This window comes from Aquarana catesbeiana, linkage group LG04, assembly GCF_042186555.1.
Source record: "Aquarana catesbeiana isolate 2022-GZ linkage group LG04, ASM4218655v1, whole genome shotgun sequence".
NCBI classification, from domain to species: domain Eukaryota; kingdom Metazoa; phylum Chordata; class Amphibia; order Anura; family Ranidae; genus Aquarana; species Aquarana catesbeiana.
Window position 1 is genome coordinate 126,999,838 of NC_133327.1, and position 20,963 is coordinate 127,020,800.

At 42.1% G+C, this 20,963-nt stretch overlaps 1 protein-coding gene across 2 annotated transcripts in view; it reads right to left on the reverse strand.

Annotated features, from left to right (window-relative positions):
* Nucleotides 1–20,963, reverse strand: part of LOC141139450 (saxiphilin) — a 119,218-nt gene that overhangs the window by 59,844 nt on the left and 38,411 nt on the right. Inside the window, exons 2-6 of one of the 2 annotated variants that reach the window (XM_073625543.1) lie at nucleotides 19,198–19,361; nucleotides 17,923–18,031; nucleotides 7,363–7,572; nucleotides 5,085–5,300; nucleotides 3,207–3,401 (exon numbers count right to left, since the gene is read on the reverse strand). In XM_073625543.1, the coding sequence (XP_073481644.1) occupies nucleotides 3,207–3,401; nucleotides 5,085–5,300; nucleotides 7,363–7,572; nucleotides 17,923–18,031; nucleotides 19,198–19,361 (894 nt within the window). The remainder of the gene's footprint in view (nucleotides 1–3,206; nucleotides 3,402–5,084; nucleotides 5,301–7,362; nucleotides 7,573–17,922; nucleotides 18,032–19,197; nucleotides 19,362–20,963) is intronic. The other variant, XM_073625544.1, reaches the window with a different exon arrangement.

Below are 20,963 nucleotides of genomic sequence, written 5' to 3' on the forward strand. Positions count from 1 at the left end.
CGCCCGCAGACCCCGACAACCAACGGCCAGGGTTGTCGGGAAGAGGCCCTTGTCCTCATCGACATGGGGACAAGGTGCTTTGGGGTGGGGGGGCCGCAGCGCGCCCCCCTCCCCCAAGGCACCACCCCCCATGTTGAGGGCATGCGGCCTGGTACGGTTCAGGAGGGGGGGGGGCGCTCGCTCGTCCCCACCCCCATTCCTGTCCGGCCGGGCTGCGTGCTCGGATAAGGGTCTGGTATGGATTGGGGCGACCCCCCACGCCGTTTTTTCGGCGTAGGGGGTTCTCCTCAAGGTCCATACCAGACCCAAGGGCCTGGTATGCCTCTGGAGGGGGAACCCATGCCGGTTTTTTATTTAAAATTTGGCGCGGAGTTCCCCCCTAAAGATTCATACCAAACACAGTGCCGGCATTGGCGGGGATCCAAGTCGGATCCCCGTTCATTGAAAGTCGGACACATGCCGGCTTCATGTCGCAGGGCAAAGTCGGATCCAAAGTAGGACGGCTGTCGTGTCGCACCAGTGTGAACCCAGCCTTAGAAAGTATTGAAGCCAAATATAAACAAGCAACTAGCATTTTCAGAAGAAGGCCAGTAATGACAGCTCATACGGTGTTGATTAAAAAGTATGTGAAATCCTTGGAATTAACATGTTTTCTCCAGTAATTTGTCATAAAATTGTGAACATATCCTCATCTAAGGCACAAAAATAAACAAACACAATGTGCTTAACCGCTTGCCCAATCACAGCGGGAGCCAATCAGCATCATTCGGGAGACAGGCAGAAGGGCAATCTACCTATGTAAACAAGGCAGATACCCATTCTGTAACAAGGGAAGGTTGAGATCCTGTGTTTCTGCTAAGCAGGAACACAGATCTTTGCCTTCCCATAGTACAAGAACCCCCCACACAGTTAGAAAGCACTCCCTAGGAACAGATTTAACCCATTGATCATCCTTGATGTTAAGCCCTTCACTGCCAGTGTCATTCGTACAGTGACAGTGCATATTTTTAGCATTGATCACTGTATTAGTATCACTGGGTCCCAAAAAGTGTCACTTAGTGTCCGATTTGTCTGTCACAATATCGCAGTCGTGCTACAAGTCGCTGATCACCAGCATTACTAGTAAAAAAAAATATATAAAATAAAAATTCCATAAATCTATCCCATAGTTTGTAGACACTGTAACTTTTGCGCACACCAATCAATATACGCTTAATGGATTTTTTTTTACCAAAAACATGTAGCAGAATACATATTGGCCTAAATTTATGAAGAATTTAGATTTTTTACATTTTTTTTATAGGAGAAGGTAAGAAATATTGTTCTTTTCAAAATTGACGGTCTTTTTTGTTTATAGCGTAAAAACTAATAAACCGCAGAGCAAATAGCACCAAAAATCTCTATTTGTGGGGGAAAAAAGGACATACATTTTATCTGGGTACAGTGTCACACGACCGTGCAATTGTCAGTTAAAGCAGTGCCTTATCGCAAAAAAATGACCTGGTCATGAAGGGGGGGGTGTAAAAGGTAAAAACATGTCGAATTTCTTGTGTCTTTAATAAACACACCCATTAAACATTCGCAGTGATGGAGGAAAAAGTAAGTGGAACTTGGAGTTAATAGCTGGGCAAACCTCCTTTGGCAGCAATAAGTTCAAGCAAGTGCTTTTGATAGCCCTGGAACAGACCTGCACACTCTTCAGGACGAATTTTTGATCATTCTTCCATACAAACTGCTTCGGCTCAGGCACATTTGCAGGATGCCTGATGTGAACAGCTTTTTTGAGCATCTCTATGGGATTCAGGTCTGAGCTTTGACTGGGCCACTCCAAAAGGCACATTTTCATTTTCTGAAGCCATTCATTTTCTGAAGAATGTGGTGAATTTATTTTGATGCTTAGGGCATTGTCCTGCTGCATCATCCAACTTCTGCTAAGCTTCAGCTGGCGGACAGCTACACTGACATTATCCTGTAGGATATTTTGGTAAACTTGGAAATTAATTTTGCCCTTGATGATGGAAAGCGATCCAGGCCCTGAGCCAGTGAAGCAATCCAAAATCATGATATTACCGCTACCATACTTGACCGTTGGGATGATATTTTAATGTTGGTAAGCTGTGCCCTTTTTGCATCATATACAGTATAGCACTGATTATTCTTCTCGAACAATTGACATTTTTCATTAGTCCACAAAACATTTCCCCAGTAGCACCGTAGTTTGCCAAGGCGCTCTTTGGCAAACTTCAGGCATGCAGCAATGTGTTTTTTGGAGAGCAGCGGCTTCCTCCATGGTGTTATGCCATGGACACCCTCCCTGTTCAAAGACTTATGTATGGTAAACTCATGAATAGGGATATTTGAGTTCCAGTGCTTTCTAAAAGCCATTAGCTATTACCCACAGGTGCTTCTTTACCTCACTGAGGATTCTGCTTTGTGCCTTAGGAGTCATCTTGGCAGGGTGCCCATTTCTAGCAAGAGTAGCCACAGTACTAAACTGTATCCATTAACATACAATTTGTCTCTCAACTGATGGATGCCTAAACACTTTAAGATTGCTTTGTATCCCTTTCCAGCCTTACGCAGATCAACTGCTCTTGGGCGTATGTCTTCTGGGAGTTCCTTTTTGCGAGTAATGGTTCACATCAGCTGATGCTGCTTATGAACAGCAATTTTAACATTTTTGAGTACCTTTTATCAATCAAAGTAGCTCTAAAGCACACCTCCAAACTAATTTCATTAGTTGGACTCCAGATGTGCAAACTACTGACACCAATATTTTTTGTTTAAGTCATCCTTCTATGGGTTCACTCTTTGGTACCTTTTCCTTGAGCACTGTGAATGTTTAATAAAGACATTTTGGTGTGTTATCAGCTTAAGTGCATTGTTTGGCTACTGTTGTGACTTAGATGAGGCTCAGATCACATTTTATGGCAAAGTACTGATACACATACTTTTTTTTTTTTTTTCTTGCAACTGTATGTTTCTCTCATTACATTTTCTTTAATCCTGCACCCATGAAACACATGCTCAAAGCTAATATTCTGAAAGAGAATCACTCTGCTTGTAATAAAAGCAGAGACTTACCAATTCCTTAGACAATGGGCATTTCATGGATGTTTCATCAGAGCTACATATTGATCTCAGCTTCACTCTACCATTCTTTAGCCACTGGCACTTTATACACTAGATGTAAGTTTTTTTTATACCTCGTTGAATGGATTCTTTGGCAGGTCCATCCCAGGACAACAACTTCTTTTCAACAAGAACAGTCACAAGAGCTTTCCAGCCATCTGTCTTTGATACACCTGAGTGACAGGACCTCTTGCCTTTCAGCTGATTAAACTGGAACGCGCTGGACTTTTTCACCATAGCAACTGCGTAATGACATGTAGTAACCAAATCTACAGAATATAATAAAGCTATGATTAATGGAATACAACTCAAAGTGGTTTACTAATTCTTAAAGTAGAAATCCAGCCAATTCCTAACTAAGTATAAACCTGTTCCCATCCCCTTCTAACTACTATTCTATCTACCCTGTGAAAGGAAGATGTGTATACTTACCTATTCTGAGAGCAGAATCCAGTATGGTATACATGATCTCTCCAGCATTGAAGAGATGATGGTCTCTCGCCCTCATTGAAGAGGAGAGGTCGCCATCAATGGCTGCAGAGCCTGGGAGATGATGCCACCCATAAGCTTACTATGGGGCATCCGTTGTTGGCTTTCTCTCCTCTACACTAAAGCTGCCACTGGGAGACGGTCATGTAACCAGACTGGATTGCTTTAAGAATAGGTAAGTATACACATTTTCCTTTTACAGGATAGATAGAATGGGGGTGGGAGCACAGTAGTGTACAATTGCAAAATATATGCACAAACATATAACACATAAGGTCTTTTACATCAAGCTGACCTCTTTTATGTGTATATTTAAAAAGAAAAAAATACGACTATACTTCCTCACAAATCCTTGTTTGAGACAATCCTAACCCCCAATTTATAATGTGTAAATGACCAATCTAAGGGCTAGAAAACAGCATTGTCCATCCACAAAAAAGATAATCTGAGGGCATGATAAAGTTGTAGAATTAATATGATTTGTTTTTCCATGATACCCAATTAAGTGAAAACCCCCTCATTTTTATCCCGTGGCAGTCAGTGAAACTCTCATCTTGCACTGCATTTCTCAATATGAAATGAATGCTTTAGAGGCAGAACTTTGTTGTGCGTCTACAAAATGCCTGCACAATTTTAACCTGCATTTACCTGAGCTACTGTAATTTCAGAAGCCCAAACACTTTTTATTGATTGGACTCCTACACCTAGAACCATGCTACTACCGGAATAGGGTGATAGTGTAGTGATAAAGAATTGGGTAACTGTTTTTTTCTTTATCCTATCCAACCCTCAGCACTGGTATGCCTAATGTAGCTTCTGATCTTGTGATTCTAATGCCCTGTACACACGGTCGGACAGAAAAAGTGCGATCGGATTGTGTTGTCGGAAATTCCGATCGTATGTGGGCTCCATCTGACTTTTTCCGTCGGAATTTCTGACACACAAACTTTGAGAGCAGGCTATAAAATTTTCCGACAACAAAATCCGATCGGTTAAATTTTGATCGTGTGTACACAAATCCGACGCATAAAGTGCCATGCATGCTCAGAATAAATTAAGAGACAAAAGCTATTGGCTACTGCCCTGTTTATAGTCCTGACATACGTGTTTTACGTCACCGCGTTCAGAACGATCGGATTTTTCGACAACTTTGTGTGACCGTGTGTATGCAAGACAAGTTTGAGCCAACATCCGTCTGAAAAAAACGATGGATTTTGTTGTCGGAATGTCCGATCGTGTGTGCAGGGCATAAGGGTAAAGAGACCACATGGGTAGGAGGGAGGCAGCAGAAAAACTTGGCCTAGGGAAGAGTGAAGTATATTTCCAATCTTGCCTGCAAGGCAATATCTTGCTTTTCTAAGCCCACACTAACCAAACACCTCTCCCAAGTTGATCAAAATGATAATGTAAATAAGTATATTTATGACAGGGATACGCAGAGAAGTTGTAAAACTGAGTATTACCGTGTTTTTGACATGTAGCTGGTATTTTTCCAGGTGGAGTTTTTGTTCCAGCAATCTCTTCACCGATTGCATTAACACACCAGCTGTACCCAGTGCTGCCATGGAACTGTTGTGGTTCATAATTGCCCTTTTCATCACACTGAGGAACAAAACGACCTAACACTTTCTCGTCTCCTCCCAGAGCTACCTGGCGTTCCTTCAAGCATTTTGGCAATTCTGTAGCATAAGCAGGAAAGAACAGAGATTACCAAGATCACATTCATAAGTGTTTAAATGTCCAGAAACAGTAGCAGTGTGACAATGACACTGCTATATTGCTATGAAAATGTATTAAAGTGTATCTAAACCCAACCACCTAAATCCATTGTGCACCCATCTTTGTATGTAATGGTAAAAAACTCATTCTTTTTTGAACATGCTCTGATTTGAATTAAATGAAGTGTATCCACAGCCATTTCTTTTGCTAGCGACAAGGCTTATTCAGTTTAGCTTCAGTATCGTCACCCTTTTTTGTGTACCGTTGAACTTGATTACAAACAGTGATGCCAATGCGCATTGTACTAAGATGTTCTACTGTAGTTACCATCGAAAAATTGTGATTTACAACCACGTCTAGAGTGTGCCCTCATCCATTTTAATTCCTAGTAATTAACTTTTCATTAGCTAAAAAATAAAAAATGTAATACAATTTTACTCAGTACTTTATTAAACTGAGTATTCTTTTGTGAGAGTTTAGTTCCACTTAACCCTTTACACCTGAACATTTTGTAGCTTAAAGTTCCAAAATACTCAACATCAAACTCTTTTGAATATGTCTGTTCACACCTGAGCATACAGTCACTTGAAGCTTGTAGCTCAAAAAAGTACATGAGCTTCTTATGAGCTCCAAGCTTCAAGTGTTTTTGGCTCCAGTAGACTTTAATGGGAATGAACAAAAGTGCACAAAACTCTGCAAGAACATGTACATCAAGTGTTTTTCTTCATTGGCCAAAAAATAAAGTACACTCAACACTCAAGCAAAAACAGTGAAAAATGCCTGCACAGACACTAAAAAAAAAAACAAAACCTATAAATACAACCAAAGGCGCTCAGCTCAAGTGTGAATGCAGCCTTTGAGGCCATGCAAATTCCAATGGTTTGTGAGATTGTGAGCATGCATTTTTAGGCCTCCTGTACACTGCTGCTGATAAATGGACGTTTAGGGGCAGTTGGGTGTTTTTTTTTTTCAGCAGCCCCTGAACTCTCCTCTGTTATCTTATCTGTACATGTACAGTAAGTAGTTTATAGTCGTTTAGAGGCAGTTTAGTGGCATTTTTTTTTAAAGCAAATATTGCGTTCAGGACAGAAGTTTATTGGCATTTAAAACACTAAATGCTTCTACAAAAGTGCAAACGCAGAGAGAGAGATTTTTCTTGCACTGTAGGCATTTGGGAGGGGTAAACTGATCAGTACAATCTGTTATGTGGAAAAACGCTTCTAAACTAAAACGCTCATGAACACTGATAAACGCAGCTTGTCAAAGTGGAAAAGCTGATGGTTTTTAAATGCCGGTTACTAGCTGTCAAGTTCCAGCGTCCAGAAGAAGTTTTCAAATGTCCTGTGTACATGAAGCCTAAGGGATAACATTGTCATGTCATAAGTTTACTATTTTTTATTCAATAAATTCTAATAATCCTAAAATAATTTATATATATATATATATATATATATATATAATTTATATTGTCATAGAGAGTGTATAAACTTTTTTCCCGACACCAGGGCAGCATACATTTGGGTAGCTCCACCCTCACTCCTACCCCATAGGACCCAATTTCCATAAATTTTGAGGCTGAGCCAGAGGCCATGTTCTTCTTCTTCCTTTTTTTTTTTTTTTTATCCTCCTCACTCAAAAGGGCCCATTTTGTTTGAAGTCTTCCTACCCTTTGGAAGTGTCGGTGGCCAGATCTCGTGTGGGAACAGTTATGGGGATGTGAGGCGCATCCTGTGGCATCTAGAAGTCTTCCAGGATGGCTGGAGTGGTCACCGAGTCCCCAGTTATTAATGGGGTGGTGTTTTGGCACACATATGCAGAGGAATGGAGAGTGGGCGTTTGCATTGGTCGGGAGCTCTGCTAACAGCAGATGGCTGTTAGGTATGCCCAGTGTGGATAATCGAGTGATTACTGCACCCCCCAGCTATCAGCGGGGTGGTGTTATGGCACACATATAGCCCCATGACTATTGCGTTATTGGTGTATTGTTGAATATGCAGACAAACTTGTAGAACCGTGTCTTACCATGCCTTTCACATGTAGCTCGTGTTTGTCCAGGTGGAGTATTTGTTCCAGAAATCTTTTCACCCATTGCGTTAACACACCAGCAGTGCCCAGTGCTGCCATGGCACTGCTGTGGTTGGTAATTGCCCTTTTCATCACATTGTGGAATATAATGACCAATCATCTTCTTTGCCAGAGCTTGTTGACGCTCCTTTAAGCATTTTTGCAAGTCTGTCAACATATACAGAAAAGATTAATGATAACAGAATCTGTATGCAAGGAAAATGCTCCAAATCCATGAACAGGCTCAGGAAATCTTGAACTGGTGTTAAAAAGTTGCAATCTGTAGACAATGAATGCCAAAGCTTTACCCCTAGAAAAAAATCTGAGCATCTTGTTGCGCTAGTAGACCTTTTATTACACTCAGGTGCAAAGACATTTATCTCATTCCTGCACTCTATTTTATTGTACTACACAGTGCTGTCATCCTAACATGTTTTAGGTACTAGGAGCTTAGGGGAAATTTATTTAGTTGGGCTTACAGGACTAAAAAGTATGGTAACAATAAACAGACAATGTTGTTGTCTAGTATAATGGCTGTAGACAGTTTTGCTGTCTACAGAGAAGAGATCTGGATTCAGCCTGAAAGACTTGATAGTCTGAGGTTTTCATGCTTGATTCCTGGCAGAGAGTTTTCACCCAAAAAATACATTTTTATCTTCCATCATATCCTTTATGCTGACAGAGCAATCCTGATTGGATACATGCCTGGATCATCCTGTTTAAAGGGATTTAACAAGCGCTTTTGACCATTTATCTAATGCAGTGTTTCTCAACTCCAGTCCTCAAGGCGCCCCAACAGGTCATGTTTTCAGGATTTCCCTCAGATGAAATGGCTGTGGTAATTACTAAGTCAGTGAAACTGATCAAATCACCTGTGCATAATAACGGAAAGCCTAAAAACATGACCTGTTGGGGCGCCTTGAGGACTGGAGTTGAGAAACACTGATCTAATGGTCCACTGGATCTGGTAAGAGGCTCATTTATATGGTGTTACGAGTTTCAACTTTTTCTTCAATTGTGGGGCATTGGAACGGGCTATATTTAGTACACTTAAACATATTTTTACATTAATATGCACAAGAAAAGGAATCCAGTTTTTTTCAATTTGGAAATCAAAGATGCAGAATTACGAAAATTCATGAACTCTGAACTAACATTCATCTTTGCAACATTTTCTTGAATAACTTCTTTGTTTTGGGTTTAAGTCCATACATAACCACAATCCTTTTCAATTACAGTTATTGGGGAATCCTTGATATATATTTTTTCAATATGAACTCATAAACAATATGGCCAAAGGTTTTTGGGCACCTAACCATCACACCTATATAGGCTTGTTGGGAAACCCATTCCAAAACCCTGGGCATTTACAGTATATGAATTTGTTCCCCTCCCTCTTTTGCAGATATAACAATGCAATGCTTTCCACAATGTGTTTGGGTGTGTCTGTGTGAATTTGTACCTATTTAACCAAAAAAAAAAACATTTGTGAGGTCAGGTACTGGCATCAAACAAGAAGACTTGGCATGCAATTCATCTCAAAGGTGTTCACGAGAGTTGAGATCAAGATTCTCTGCAGGCCACTTGAGTCCCTTCACATCAAACTAATCAAACCATGTCTTAATGACCCTTGCTTTGTACACAGGGGTCTAGTCATAATGGAACAAAAAAGAGCCTTGCCCAAACTGTTGCTACAAGGTTAGAAGTACATCATTATCTAAAATGTCTTTGTGTGCTGACCTGAACACACATCAACTCAATAATTTAGAGCAGTGGTTCTCAACTCCTTTCCTCAGGACCCACTAACAGGCCAGATTTTAAGTATTACCTTGGAGATGCAGACTATAATACTGCAATCACTGAGCAGCAAATGATATCTCCTGTGATGTATTTCATCTTGCAAACCCTGGCCTGTTAGTGGGTCCTAAGGGCAGGAGTTAAGAAACACTGATTTAGAGGGCTATCCACATACTCTTGTTCATATAGTAAGCGAGGTGATTGGGTGTTCACAAATATTTGGACATATGAAGTATATAAAACTGGTTATATGCTGCTGGGTGCAGGACTGAGAGTTGCTTGGGTGAGGATGCCTCAGGTCATATTCACTTCAACCAGATTGTCAGGCTGCTGGGTTTAGCAGTGACAGGAGCATGGGTGAGGATGCCATGGGCCCAAGTTTGCTGGAACTGGACTGTCAGACTAGATGCTGGAGCAGCCAGCGGTGTGGATGAGGATGTGAAGCATGCAGTGTGAGGGCTGTTTGGAGAGCCACTGTGATAGACTGCTGGACATTGTGAGTATTAAAGAGCACTGTGAGTACTGAGGAGTACTGAGGGCACTGTAGCAACTGAGGAGCGCTGAAGGCACTGTGAGCACTGAGGTTTTGGTGGGTACTGTGAATACTGAGGGCTCAGTGAGTATGTATGAGTACTGAGGGGCACTGTGAGTACTGAGGGGCACTGTGAGTACTGAGGGGCACTGTGAGTACTGAGGAGTACCAAGGGCACTGTCAGTACTGAGGAGCACTGTCAGTACTGAAGGGCACTGTGAGTACTGAGGAGTACCAGGGGCACTGTGGGTACTGGGGGGCACTGTGGGTACTGAGGGGCACTGTGTGTATCAACTGGTTTCTGCCCACGCTATAGCCAAAAAACTGCTACAGCGCAGGCCTCCAGTTCTGTGAGAACATCCTCCCACGTGCGCACCTCCCGTGCCCCCCTTTGGACACAGCTGATTGCAGATTGGGGTAAAGGGCCAATTACAGCGGCCCTTTACTATGTGATCAGCTGTGTCCAATCACAGGTGGTCACATATAAACAGACTTGCCAGTTATTGGCATATCTTTCCTCACAAGCTCTCTGTGTGAGGAAAGGAGAGCCGATAAATGGCAAGTCTGACAGAGCACAGTGAGCACAGTGCCCTGATTATTAGTGCCAATCAATGCAGCATATCATTGCCCATAAGTGCCACCTATCAGTGCCCATCAGTGCAGTCTGATCAGTGCAGCCTCATCAGTGCCTACTCATCAGTGCCCATTGATGCAGCCTCATCGGTGCACATCAGTGTAGCCTCATCAGTGACCATCAGTGCAGCCTCAAAATTTTATAACAAACTAAGAAAAAAATCTTTTTTAAATTTTCTCTTTTTATGTTTGTTTCGCAAAAGATAAAAAAAACCCAGTGGTAATTAAATATCACCAAAAGAAATCTCGATCTGTCTCAAAAAATAATATAAATTTAATTTGGGTACAGTGTTGCCTGACCACGCAATCGTCATTCAACGTGCGATAGCACTGAAAACTGAAAATTGGCCTGGGCAGGAAGATGGCACGAAGTGGTTAAAGGGTACTGTGGGTACTGAGAGTGGTGATGAAACTCAATACACATTGCTCCATGTACTATATATGTTTTTTGAACAATCGTTCAAGAGCAAATACCGTTGTGCCTAGTTGCATGATGTTGGAAATATCAGCTCAGGAGTTGCATTGCTGGAGCAGAGTACCTCTCCAAGCTGCCAGGGGATTGACTACTCCAGTAAGCATGGGGGCAGGGGTACAAGCAAAAGATACAGATACTGGTTGCAAGGGACTCAATTATTAGAAGGATAGATTGGGTTTTCTGTCACAAGCACCGTGATCACTGAACAGTATGTTGTCTGCTGGGTGCTAAGGTTGAGCACATTAAAGGGGTTTTAAAGGCAGAAGGTTTTTTTTTAATATTAATGCATTCTATACATTAAGATAACAAGCCTTCTGTGTGCAGCAGCCTCCCTCAGCCCCTCTAATGCTCACCTGAGGTCCCTCTCTGTCCAGCGATGTCCACGAATGTCTCAGCCGTCTGAGATTCTCCTTCCTGATTGGCTGAGACACAGCAGTGGTGCCATTGGCTCCCGCTGCTGTCAATCAAAGCCAGCTAGCCAGGGGGGGGCGGGGCCTGGTCAGTGCTCCGTGTCTGAAAGGACACAGGGAGCTGTGACTCGGCTCGGTTGGCCCCATAGCAAGCTGCTTGCTGTGGGGGCACTGACCAGGAGGGAGGGGGCAGGAGCAGCAAAGAGGCACACGAGAAGAAGAGGATCAGCACAGCCCCCCCTCGGATCCCACCCAGGACCACCAGGAAGCCATCCACACTGGACCACCAGGTATGCCCCCTAGACCCCCAGGGAAATACTAATCTGTGCCCAGGCAGCTGCCAATAAATGCCCAGGCAGCTGCCAATCAGTGCCCACTCACAATGCCCACCACTGCCAGTGCCACCAGGGATGCCTATCAGTGCCCAGCAGTGCCGCCTATCAGTGCCCAGCAGTGCCGCCTATCAGTGCCCAGCAGTGCCACCCATAAGAACCCATCTTTGCAGCCTTTCAGTGCCCATCAGTGTCGCCTACCAGTGCCACCCATGAGTACCAATTCAGTGCTGCATGTCAGTGCCACCCATCAGTGCCGTATATCAGTGCCCAACATCAGTGCCACCTCATCGGTGCCGCCTTATCAGTGCCTGTCAGTGCCCATCAGTGAAAGAGAAAACTTACTTATTTACAAAAATTTTTTAACAGAAACAAAAGCAAAACTTTCATTTTTGTCAAAATTTTCGGTCTTTTTTTATTTGTTTAGCAAGAAAAAAAAACTGCAGAGGTGATCAAATACCACCAAAAGAAAGCTCTATTTGTGGGAACAAAATGATAAAAATTGTGTTTGGGTACAGTGTTGTATGACCGCGCAATTGTCATTCAAACTGCGTCAGCACTGAAAGCTGAAAATTGGTCTGGGCAGGAAGGTGTGTATAAGTGCCCTGTATTGAAGTGGTTAAGGATCGGATAGACAGATTGTTGGGTGGGGCTGGTGAGGTCCCAGCCGTCGTGGTACATATTGGTACAAATTTCAAAGTTAGAGGAAGATGCAGTGTCCTTAAAAATTGTTTCAGGGACTATATAAAAAAAAAGGATCTCAGAAATACTGCCTGTACCACCATTCGTCCTGAATTGAAAGTGAGAGAAAAAATGTTTGTTATTCGAAAATTCAGATGTATCCAAATTACAATAGTAATGAATTTAAATAAATCCGAAATAACAAAACAAAATTTCAGATGAAATTTGAATAGTTTTCTAATCGAATTAGAATTTCCTGAAGAGAATAAAATAGAATAGAAAATAAAGGAAAATAGAATAGAATAGAATAGAAAATAATAGAATATAGTAAAACAGAACAGAATACAAAATAAAAGAATAGAAAAAAATAGAACAGAAAATAAAAGGATTCCATAGAAAAAAAAGAGAATAGAAAAGAATAGCGTAAAACAGAACAAAATGGAATAGAAAATATAAAAACTGAATAGAATACAAATAGAAAATAAAGGAAATTATTAAAATAGAATAAAGAATAGAATAGAATAAATAAGAATATAACCATCTTCTGAAATTAGAATTTCAAATAGAATAAATTAGAACTCGAATACAATAGAAAAGAATAAATAATAGAATAAAAAAATAGAATAGAATAAAATAGAAATAATATAACCTTCTTCCAAAATTAGAATTTCGAATAGAATACATTCAAATTTGAATTGAAAAGCTGCAGCAAACAAAGCTAGCAGAATATTAGCATGCATAAACCACTTTCTGCTAATGTGGTGCATATATGCGGCCTCTCAGCAAGTGGGCTTTAATGCAGGTAGGTAGGTTTAACAATAGGGCCTTATGTAAACAGTTTTCTGTCCTCAGAGCGCACGCCCTGCGTGCTCTCAGCAAGTCACTGTCGGGAACCAGAAAGCTCTCCATATATGCAAACAGGAGCTTTCTGATCGTGACTGCTGTGACAGCCAATCACAGCGATCAGATGACCCAAATGCCCGCCTCTGCCTCCCAGCATTTAGAAGTTCTTAAAGGGCCAGGAGTCAGCACAGGGAAGGGGTTAAAAGGGTATAAGACTATAATTCTGCCACCTTTATAAAACTTTGGTTTGGCCACATCCGGAGTATTCCGTACAGTTCTGGTCACCAATCCTCAGGAAAGATGTGCTGGAATTGGAGAGAGTCCAGAGAAGGGCAACAAGGTTAGTAAGGGGACTGGAGGACCTCAGTTACGAGGAACAGCTACAAACATTAACCGTATTCTTCCTGGAGAAGAGACGATTGAGAGGAGATATGATAGCGAAATACAAATATCTGAATGGTGATTCTAGCATGGGTAATAAACTATTCAGTCTCAGGGAGTGTAAGAAAACATGGGCCACTCAATAAAGTTGGAGGAGAAGCCGTTTACCTTAACCTGCATAGGGAGTTTTTCATTGTCAGGGCATTAAGGATGTGGAACTCCCTTCCACAATCGCTGGTGTCAGCGGGAAGTATTGATAGGTTCAAAAAACTCTTGGATGGACATCTTAGCAAACACACCCACACAGGTTGAACTGGATGGACTGGTGTCTTTTTTCTACCTTACTAACTATGTTACTATGCGAAACACTGGCCTAATATATGTGTTTTTCATTGCAGCCACATGGGGCTGAAGGTAACTAAGAGAGGAGAGGATAGAAAGATAGTGTGTAGGCATTATGCACTCCTGATTTTTTTTTTTTTTTTAGCCTGGTTTCACACATGTGCGGTGCGAATTGAAGCTCAGGTTTCACTGGGGAGATAACAATCTCCTGTTCAACGGATTCATTGCGTTTTTGCTCAGGATTAGAGAGCAGGGAGAGGGGGAGGGAGGGGGGGAGGGAGAGGGGGAGGTGTAGTGAGGAGAAAGAGAAAATCCTTGTTCAGAACGCAATGCATCTGCGAATCAGATGCGTTCCCATAGGAGATAATAGGCTTGTAGTTCGCACCGCAATGCCCAAAAAACGCACACGTTTTTTGTGCAATGCGCAGTGCGAATGCAACGCACATATGTGAACCAGATGCATTCATATGAATGTATTTTAAAATGTCCTGCGAATTAGATGCGGTGTAAGCCGCATCTAATTCGCATAGGTGTGAACCCGGGCTTACTGCTCTCCCAGATCAGACAGGCTAAATCCAGCCTTGGAGCTGCAGGTTCTCAGTTTTATAGTAGAATGACTACAAAAATGAACATTGTAACAATATTTGGTCCACTGTTAGGCTAGATACACATCTATGCAGTTGCGATGCATGCGGTTTTCAGGCACGTTTTACGTTTTTGAACATGCATTTTTGATTTCTGCTACAAGCAGAAGTCTCCTTCTCTCCAGAAAATGACCCACCTACCATACATCCTCTTTCTTAAATTTTCCATTTTAGCACAAATCTACTCCCCCAAATTCCCCCTCCCAGCACAAACTTCTAGCAAAAATCCCCCCCCCCCGATACATTTTCCTAGCACAAATCCACCCAATCCTTTCTGCTAGCAAATATCCCTCCCAATCCCTCCACAAATCCACACCCCCTCCAAATTACCCTTCCCAGCACAAATACTTCCTCCCTACCCAAACCACATCCCCAGCGCAAATTCCCCCAAATCCCCCCGCTCTTAGCACAGATTCCTCAACCCCCTCCTAGCACAAACATCCCCCCCAATATCCCTCCTGGCTCAAATCCCCCCAAAGCCTCCCCCTAGCACATTAACTCCCCCCCCAATTCCTCCTTTTAGCAAATTTTCCCCCCCCTAAATTCTCATTACACTTTTCAGCACAAAAACATCGAAAGCACAAACTATTATTCCCTCCTCATTGTATACTGTACACTTTCCCTGTAACCTTCTCTCCCCTTCACCCTCTATTGTAAGAACAGCACTCCTCCATCACACGAGACAGGATCACTCTTAGATGACATCAGATTGTACACACTGTGCTGCCCTTGGAGGAGATAGGGGGCAGTAATCAAACTGTGTGTGTGTGTGTGTACAGTCCGAAGAGTGATCCTGTCTCATGTGCTGGAGGAGCGCTGTTTTGACAGGAGAGCTCGGAGGGTACAACACAGTGCACCTCCTCCCAGCTCTCTCCACTCTGTCCTTGGCCTGGCTCTGAGTGCTGGCAGGGTTGGGGGGAGATCAGTGGCCACTCAGGCATAACATCCAAGGGAGGGCATCCCTTGGGAGGGGGGGAGCACAACTGAAATCTGGGCACCCCCTGGATCCGACCATGTCTGTGCCTCTCCCTGCAGCAGCTGAAAGCCAGCGGGAGGGAGAGGGGGAGAAACCAGCTTTCAGCTGCTGCAGAGAACCGCACAGGGCATCGTTCTGCAAATGCTCTTACCCACCCCACCGTCTGATCTGTGATGGAGATTTTGAAAGCCATATTTATATTTATATCAAGGAGTTCCAAGGGAACCATTGCAAGGACTCCAATTAAATTGCCATGCCCCATTGAATGTATGTATATGTAGGGATAGATAGATAGATATAGATAATATGGGTATATATATATATATATATATATATATATATATATATATATATATATATATATATATATATATATATATATATATATATATATCTCTCTCTATCTATCTATCTATCTCTACCCGCATATATATATGTGTGTATATAGGTAGATGTTTTAATTTCATGATATTGAATAAGGGCCCAGCTCGCCCTTTTAGAAATGCAGTTTTTCCTGTACTCTCATGGGAACCAGGGAAGGTCCCCAGGTGTTGATTGAATCAAAGCGTATTTGCAGATGTTAAGGCTCCATGTCACCAAGGGCCGTTAACATGCTAATGTTGGAACTGTTTGGGCTGGGGATCAAAGGAGATTGTTCATTAACTCATACTGAACTTTTGGAAAGCTTCAGATGTGGCCAATTAGAATTGGAGGCAACTGTTAACCAATGAGCAGTAGGCTTCAGATGTAGCCAACCAGACTTTGAGGCAACTCTGAACCAATGAATGTATGGCATCTGTTGATTGGTGGAGAATGTATATTAATAGGGAAAGAGCCAGCTGTTTGCTCTCTGTCCAGCTCCAGACCATCGAGACCAGAGGATGTCCGTGTAAAGTATTTTTGTATCTCTCTTTAAGCTTTTCCCTAACCTTTTTGTATTCTAGGATTTGTCTTATAACATTGATAGCCTGTGTATGTCCATGGTAACCTTATCTAAGTTTGGCCTAAATCATCTCGGTAGCCTGACTACACTGTACCTGTAATATCGATTGAGATATATGATAGGTTCTAATAATTCTAACGTTTCTTTTCTGTGTAAATAAATGTTTATCTTTTGGCCCTGTTATCGTTCGTCTTTTTCTTATATAGAGAAAGGTTTAATCACTTATTTTTTGTATCATTAATCATTTAAGTGAGGTATAAACATTTCCAAAACAGATCCTCCTGCTTTACAAAAAAAAAGTAATTCAGTTTTACACAGCACTTTATTGAACTGAGTATTCCTTTGTGAAAGTTTACTTCGAGTTGAAAGAGGAACTTCCGACATCGAAAATTAAAAGCCATCAGCTACAAATACTTTTAACAAAAAGACACTTACCAGTCCAGGAGTCCAGCGCTGTCTTCACCTGGGCCAGTTCTTCACCAATCCTTGATTCCCCGGTGCCACCATCTTGAGTGAGGGAAGCTGGCTATGATTTCCTGCTGTTTTACAGCTGGCTCTCCACTGTGCATGTTGCTCCTACCGACTGGTCCTGCAGCCTCCTGGGATGTGACGTGTCCCAGGAGGTTGTGGGTGGGGGTGGGTGGGGGGGGAAATGTTCACAATTCTTTGATCAATTAAAGACACATGGCCATATTAAATCAATGTCATTGGAATCTCCTGCCCGCAGTTCATTGACTCAGCAATGACAGCTAACTTCTGGGTTCAGAAGGAACCCAAGTTCATGCCTACTGGCCTCTTCATCTTACCTGGCAGCTGGCACAGCCCCTGTGTTAATAGGATTTAGGGCTTGTGTACTTTGATCTGTCACTTAAAGGGGTTGTAAACCCTTGTTTTTGTTTTTTTTTAAATAACAAACCTATCATACTTGCCTCCACTGTGCAGTTCGTTTTGCACAGTGTAGCCCTGATCATCATCTTCTGGGGTTCCTTCGGTGAAGCTCACGGCTCCTCCTCGCATCAGTAAACCCCCTAGTAGAAGCGTTCTCCCTGGGGGTTACCTTGTGGGCGCATTCCTGAGTCCAGCATTTGCGTCTATAGACACAGAATGCCGGACTCGGCCACGCCCCCCCCAGCCCTCGCATCATTGGATTTGATTGACAGCAGCGGGAGCCAATAGCTGCGCTGCTATCAATCTATCCAATCAAGAGTCAAGACAGAGAACGAGAGCGTGTCTCCGCCGTGGGAACGAACGGGCTCAGGTGAGTAAAATGGGGGGGGCTGCTCTGTGACAGAAGTTTTTTCACCTTAATGCATAAGATGCATTAAGGTGAAAAAACACAAGGGTTTACAACCCCTTTAAAGATTAATGGTCTCTCTGATCGCGGAGCTACCCGGCCTTTAGAGTTTTGAGTCCTGCATTTGTACATTGATTTCTTCTAGACGCAAATGCATTTGAAGCAAATAACCTTGACAAAAACTTGTTTATTTTAACTGTTTTCAATGTAGTCTAATTCTATTTTTAAGACTTACCTCTATTGGAACTGTATGGTTCTGCAATAATTGGCTTTAGGTTATAAGGATCCTTTGAAGCTTCATAAACCTCTCCACTATCTAAGAACATGGCATCTGCTTGTCCATCCTGAAATAGTTTCGGTATTGAATCAGTTTTTTAATGGCAGTGAATTTTTGTAGTTTATTATTTAGTATAAATAATTATAAAGGTAGCTGAAATGTTCTTAAGTATTTAAATGCAAAATTATAGAAGATAGTATTGGCTTCATAAGCTATTAAACAGACTGGAGTCTCAAAGCTCAGTTCCCTTTTGTTAAAGGGAGGTGAAAATTTTAATGCTGTCTCTTTATAGAAAAGTTCTCTTACTTTTTATCCCTATGACACCAGGATAATAAGTGGGTGTCTAAGCAGCGGTTAGTACCCCTTTAGAGAAATCTATCCCCTTGGTGGACATAGTGGGTAGGGCTAGTATAACTTTTATAACCTTGATCTAGAAAAGCCTGGGGCAGAGGGTGGTGGAAAAAGGCTACCCCTAGTATGCTGATATGTAAGCGTATAGCCTTAAAAATCGAACCCTTTGTGGTAGGCCTGTAATAAGCTGGGTGCAGAACCCACTTATGGTGGACCTATGGTGAGGACTATAGAATAGTTGGGCAGCCATCTGGTGTTAATGTTGGACTTACATTGTGTAGAATTATGATGTCAGGACTAAAAGAGTGGAGGTGAAAGGTGAAGGTGTGTTGTGAAAGAACTAGTCATTATTCTTCTGCTGCAGTGAATATGTTAAAAGGTTAAACATGAGGACATTCCTTATTACGGGAGATATGGGCCTTAGGCCTACAGAATGTGAGTTACTAAATATGGCAGCACTTCTCCACATTACAGATGTGTGTGTACCCAATCCTGTTCCTGAGCATAAGGATGGTGGGGGGAGTTCTTGGGGAAACACAGTGAAAGGGAATTCCCTATTGGAGACTTTTACCATCTCTTTGTGTTCCTCTGAGCTCTATCAACAGTAAAGGGGGTAAGGGGAAATCTCTCCAATGGGGACAAAGCAGCAACATGGCAGAATTATAAAATACCCAGTTGGCAAAATTTACAACTCCAGATCTGGACCATGTATATAGCGCAGTTTTCTGTTCAATAATATGACAGTAAATACTGTAAATATAAAAGAATTCATGTATAAATACTTGGTATAATATTGCAGTTATAGCTCTCTGAATGTCCTCACTGTGCAGTGCAGCAAAACAGAGTTGTGTTATGACTGTATAAATCAGCAATAATGATTACCTTTATAGCTGTCATACAGTCCTCAGTGGAGGATCTAAGCACACACACAAGGGTAATGTCCGGGACATTGCAGGATCCCACTAGATCATTGCACTTCTTCTGCTCAAGATCTGATATCGCACACCACCGGACTTGTTTTGCATTTGGTGCCGCAAAGCTCAAGCCTACATAATAAGAAATAATATTCATTATATAACATATATAGTAGTATAAGTGTCAAAAATAAAAGTAATGTGGTGTTAGTTTGGTTTTAAAAGATAACAGCATAATTGTATTTAATCTAATTAAATATTATATAACTTCTTTTACCTAGTCAATAGTGTTAGGCTAACGGTTCAAGCTGAGCATAAGTTCAGCCCAAGCAGTATATTGTAGTGCGTCAGTGTAGTTTTACTGCAGTATTTTATAGTGCGTCAGTGTAGTTTTTCTGCAGTATATTGTAGTGCGTCAGTGCAGTTTTTCTGCAGTATATTGTAGTGCGTCAGTGCAGGTTTTTCTGCAGTATATTGTAGTGCGTCAGTGCAGTTTTACTGCAGTATATTGTAGTGCGTCAGTGCCGTTTTTAGTGCAGTATATTTTAGTGCGTCAGTGCCGTTTTAGTGCAGTATATTTTAGTGGATCAGAGCCGTCTTACTGCAGTATATTGAACTGCATCAGTGCAGTTTTACTGCAGTATATTGTAGTGCATCAGTGCAGTTTTACTGCAGTATATTCTAGTGCATCAGTGCAGTTTTACTGTAGTATATTGTAGTGTGTCAGTGTCGTTTTACTGCAGTATATTGTAGTGCATCAGTGCAGTTTTACTGCAGTATATTGAAGTGCGTGAGTGCAGTTTTACACCTTTACTGCAGTATATTATAGTGCGTCAGTGCAGTTTTACTGCAGTGCAGTATATTTTAGTGCATCAGAGCCATTTTAGTGCAGTATATTATAATGTGTCAGTGCCGCTTTACTGCAGTGTATTGCAGTGAGTCAGTGCAGTTTTACTGCAGTGTATTGTAGTGCGTCAATGCAGTTTTACTGCAGTGTATTGTAGTGCGTCAATGCAGTTTTACTGCAGTATATTGTAGTGCGTCAGTGTGCAGTTTTACTGCAGTATATTGTAGCGTGTCAGTGCAGTTTTACTGCAGTATATTGTAGTGCGTCAGTGCAGTTTTACTGCAGTATATTGTAGTGCGTCAGTGCAGTTTTACTGCAGTATATTGTAGTGCATCATTGCAGTTTTATTGCAGTATATTGTAGTGCGTCAGTGCAGTTTTACACTTTTTACTGCAGTATATTGTGCGTCAGTGCAGTTTTTCTGCAGCATATTGTAGTGCTTCAGTGCCGATTTACTGCAGTGTATTGTAGAGCGTCCGTGCAGTTTTACTGCAGTGTATTGTAGTGCTTCAGTGCAGTTTTACTGCAGTATATTGAAGGGGGTAAGTGCAGTGTTATGGACGCTCCTCTGTTCCCTTCCCTTTAGCCTATATATATATTTGACTTCCTGATTAGTCAGCTAGATCTGAAGAAACAGTGGAGACTGTGAAATGCGTCATCTGATTGGCTGCCCAAATACATCACTTCCGGTCCTCGTTGTTTGCGTCCCACGCTGGAACGCACTTCCGGTTTCCGTTCACTGCAGAGTACGCCTGTGTGTTGGTTTTCTAGCCTCCTGGACATCTTTAGAGGCTACACCGCTGTTCCATCTCCCAGCGGCTTATTGTCCACAACACCGTGATCCAGACATTTTCCAATCATACGGACAGCACCTCGGATCACTGAGT